The sequence below is a fragment of the Mugil cephalus genome, chromosome 16 (genome assembly GCF_022458985.1).
Source record: "Mugil cephalus isolate CIBA_MC_2020 chromosome 16, CIBA_Mcephalus_1.1, whole genome shotgun sequence".
Lineage (NCBI taxonomy): Eukaryota > Metazoa > Chordata > Actinopteri > Mugiliformes > Mugilidae > Mugil > Mugil cephalus.
In genome coordinates, this window is record NC_061785.1 from 13,310,955 (window position 1) to 13,315,536 (window position 4,582).

General features: G+C 44.4%; 1 protein-coding gene across 1 annotated transcript; it reads right to left on the reverse strand.

Annotated features, from left to right (window-relative positions):
- Positions 1-265: 265 nt before the first annotated feature.
- LOC125022279 (protein Tob1-like) lies at positions 266-3,750 on the reverse strand. Its single transcript, XM_047608803.1, has 2 exons — positions 3,516-3,750; positions 266-2,407 (listed from the first exon to the last, which is right to left on the reverse strand). Exon 2 carries the CDS (start codon positions 2,243-2,245, stop codon positions 1,223-1,225), a length of 1,023 nt encoding a protein of 340 aa, XP_047464759.1. The 5' UTR covers positions 2,246-2,407; positions 3,516-3,750; the 3' UTR covers positions 266-1,222.
- Between the last annotated feature and the right edge of the window lie 832 nt (positions 3,751-4,582).

A 4,582-nucleotide genomic window follows, 5' to 3' on the forward strand; every position in this document is an offset into this window, starting at 1 on the left:
GGTACAATAGATGATAAACTGCTCTCCACCTGTTTTTACAACCTCCGCGTTAAGCTGCTAAATGGACCCATATTTATTTTACAGGCTCCAGAGTGCAACCATTGCCAAAAATTACACAATTATAACCTCCAGTTACCTCCATGACATGGAAGGGCAACTCCTGCCGTACGGCTACTATCGACTCGTGAGCAGAACTGGCAAAGTCTGCCATTAGTTAAACATTGAAGAGTCTTAGCCTTGAACAAACAAGTCCACTTCCAACAGATCATGTTCAACTGTAGTTTATTTTATTAAAAAGACCAGGGTGCAAATATGAAATTAAAAAAAATAAAGACAAGCATATAATTTTTAAGCATTTAATACAAACTTAACAATATAAACTATTTCAGTCCCTCTTGACATGTAAGACACTGACTCAAAATACTTTGTTATACCGTATTTTTTATCAAGTATTGCACAATGTAGGTACAAAATTAATATTCATACGATTACATTTTGTCCATAGTATAGCAAAATCTTTTTAACCTCTTAACAGAAAATACAATTCATCTTTCAGAAAAAGCAAATATTCCTACACTTGAATTCCACCACTAAGGAATACTCTGTACACAATCTTTAGAATATTCGATGGATTTTTTTTTTTAAAGATGGATTTCTTTAACAATTATCTTTAAAAAAAGAAAAATAAGGAAAAGCTGCTGCAGCCATCACAGATCACTGGAGTAGTAAAAAGATATAAATGCAACACCATGTCATAGAAACAATATATACTCTGATATCTTACAAACTCTGTACTAAATTAAATTATACAATTAGAAAAAGACCAAGTAACCCCACTTAGTAGTGCCAATTCATAAAAATCAGCCTTGTCTTACCACCGGTAAAATACTGTAAGAGGCCAAAACTTGAAGCTTTTTTTGTTTCGTTTTGTTTTTGTTTTTTTTGAGTATTTTCAACATAGTAAAAAATTTTGTGCTTGGTTGGCAAAAAGGAAAAAGAAAAACAATGATGCATGTTGAATTGAAGTAACCAAGCTTGGATGTGTTTGTACAACAAGCTTTTAGTAGAAACCAACTCAAGGGGGCACAGTAAAAACACCCTTGGGCACATGCGCTTCAATGACTAGACACTATATCCTTACAGTCCAGTTTCTAAGTGTGCGTTTTTGTTTTTCCTTCTCTTTGAGCCACCATCATTCATAAATAACATCTTGATGATGAGTTTAGTTAGCCATGACAGGCTGGAATTGCTGGTTAGAATACTGCATGTTGCTCAGACTGAAGTTGAGGCCATCCATGAGGGACTTGTCGTTGAGGCTTCCGTAGGCTGCAAACATGTCAAAGGCATTGTTGTACTGCAGTGGGCCAAGGCCCAGGGAGCCCTCCCCGGGGAACACAGCGCCAGGACTGGACTGGCCCTGGAGGCTGGGGAACACAAACTCCTTGGCGTTGGGAGAGAGAGCAGAGGCCTTCTGCTGCTGCTGTTGCTGCTGCTGCTGCTGCTGCTGACCCAGGCCCAGCCCGTACAGTGAGTGCATGGAGGTGGAGATGGCTTTCTGCTTCAGTAGGGTGTTGACATTCAGACCCAGGTTGTTGGTAGGGGAGGTGCGGGCCACCTTGGTGCTACTGCCGCTGCTCCCGTTGTTGCCGCGGCCGCTGCTCTTCATCTTAGTAGAGCCGAATTTGGTGGCAGCGAAGGTGGCAGTGGTGAAGGTTAAGGGCTGGGTGGAGCGAGGCATGAAGGATGGGCTCACGGCAGCAGACTGCCCGAAAGGAGGAGAGGGGGAGCTGGACTCTGAGGAAGCCCCCACGGGGTCGCTGATTGGCATGAAGACCTGGGCCTCGGGATTAAAGCTGTTCTTGATCTCCTTATCCAGCTCGGACCCGTTCTCATTGTTATCATCCACATATAGCACCTTGACCGGTCCCTTCTCCCCGATCTGGTAGGAAACCTCAAACGGGTCAATCCACACACTAAGATCCTGAGGGAGATTATTCCGGACGTCTTCGATGTCCAGCCCGCTCTCTTTGGCCGCCTGCTCCACCACGGGGTCCACCTTCTCCCCTACGTGGATGCACCTGAACCCCGAACCCTTGTATGGCTTATCCGGATACCAATGGCCTTCATATTTCTTCTTCAGCTGCCTCTCGAGCTCTTCGCCGAAGATATTCACGCGTCGTCGAGGGAGTTTGTTGTATAAATAGGAAATAATAAAGTTGAGTGCTACTTGAATTTCAAGCTGCATAGCTGCTTCGGTGGCGAGGGCGATTCCTTTGCCGTCACAGAGTTGCCTTTTCTGAGCGTCGCAAAAACCTCCAAGGAAGCAGTGGTCGGTGTAAAGAAACGAACTCTGGGCGCTTGTTGCCAACAGGAATATCCTTTCTGCAGCAGAGCTGGGTTCAGGATCCTGAAAAGGCAAAAGAAAGCAAAAGGCGTTAAAAACTTGATTAAGCTAACGTCATACAAAAAAAAAAAAAAGACAGCTTCATTGCTCAATTAATGACCACCTGGATTTTTCCAGCCCATACTCCGTATCCACTCCCCTCCTGCACAGCACTGCTGTATCTCAGCTGTACAATATCAACAGCTATAAATAAACACAGGCCACTGACTCAGAGACGGTGTCAGCAGTGCGTGTTCCCCGGTGATCTGCTGGGACAGATAAACGAGCACACACACACACACACACTGTTGACCTCTAAGGAGGGCGGCGACTCCGACGGCAGGTGTCAATAGTCACAAGTATTTTCGATTGGCCCCGGACATGTTTAGGCATAAGCCCCTTTTTCTGTCGAGCCTGCCGTGATATTCTAGCTCTTTCTGGTGCACAGACCGACTGAGCTACAGTAGCCGGAGGGGCACGCACGAGCCTGCGACGTGAATTGCTCTTACATAATGCCCCATTCAAAGTCTAACCACAAAGCCATAAAGCTCTATCTGCAACGCACTCGTTTAATAACACGACAGCAGCAGCAGCAGCAGCAATAAAAAAAAAGAGGAGAACACGAAGGACTTTCTTTCCTCGCCACGGTTTGCTCTGCCACTGCCCACCAGCTTAGCATTAGGCGACCAATTTAACGAAGGGTGTGAACAGAAACGCAGCCAGCCCATCTATCTATCTATCTGTCTGTCTGCACGCCACATACTGTTAATGTTTAGCCCGACCAGCTGGTTATCAGCGTTGCCTCGACGTGACACCGTGTGTGTGGCAAGCGAAAGGTAAACGCGAGAAACGGCACCGTTAGCGTCAACGGAAAAATAACCTTTTTTTTTTTTTTAATCTGGTCTGAAACCACCTCGACGGGTAGCACGCTACGTAGCATTTTAATTAGCAACCTGAATACTCGACCAAAAAAAAAAATATATATATATAAAATAAATACAACACTGCTATTCAGCAACAACGTCGAGTGTCGCGGTTTTAGAACAGCTGCTAAATGTCAAGGAAATAATGCACGACTAATTCAGTGTCCGACAATTAATTAAATGTCAAGGTTGCATTAACGTTTACTTACATGGAAATTCACAGCAGGTCCTTCTTGCTCGAGCCACAGGAAACGGTACACTTGCACAGCCTCTTGCGTAGCTTTCTAAACAACATACAAAATGTGTCTACAGTGCTCCAGGCGATTTTTTTTTTTTTTTTTTTTTTTTTTGCTTCTGTGGGGTTTAGTTGAATTCCGGTTCGCAGGCTACCAGTCTAACTCCCCACAGCCTGGGAGTTTTACAACTCTGCCCTTTAAAACTTGGGCCGATTTGTTTATATAGTAGTCCTCCGCCACGGGCACCGAGGAGGTGGTGATGCGGCTCACAGAGGTCAACACCCAGTAGCGCGTTTCTATTGGCCGAGCTCTCCTACGTCACCAAGAACCACCCCAGCTGCGTCTGTGATTGGACGATTCTGTGCTCCATCTAACGCAGGGGTCTATTTACGGTAGTGGTTTGCCTTTCATGTGTTTCGGACTATTTTGTCGGAGCGGATTTTTAGCTAAAACATCATTTGAAACACGTAGAGCACAATGTGATTATTGAAAGTCGAATGGAAAAACATTTAACAGAAGCGTGGTTGAAGTTTAAAAGACTGACATGTCTGGAAACGTCTGTTTTATGGAATGCAATCTCTGATCTCAGAGGTTGTGTTGAACTGTGCACATAAACTGGCTGAACACGTACTCTGTTGTGATTATAGTGCTCAGTTTGTATAATTATTGTTGCAAAAGAGATACAAGACATAAATTAAACATATTTCTGAGTCCACTCTTCCCACTACAGGGTTAATCAGACTTGGCCATCCACCATGGCGGAGGGACACACCTGTCACTGGTTGTGTTTCTTCTCACCAATGACATTTTGATGTTCCTTGAACCAGCTGTAGCTGTGTGTTTAAACCCTCCTAAGCAGCCGCCCCTTACTACTGTTGCTTAATACAGAAATATGTCCAGCACTTCTTAAACGAAACTGATTTTATCATTGCCATCAGCATATATTATCACGCTCCCCCCTGCCTGCGCGGTTGTGATCAATTCTCTTCATTATAATGTCTTTGAATTGTGCACATGAGTTTAAAGTCTCCACACTGGCC

Coding starts and splice junctions, on each gene's coding strand:
- LOC125022279 (XM_047608803.1), bottom strand. CDS start 2,245: ATGCAGCTTGAAATTCAAGTAGCACTCAACTTTATTATTTCCTATTTA.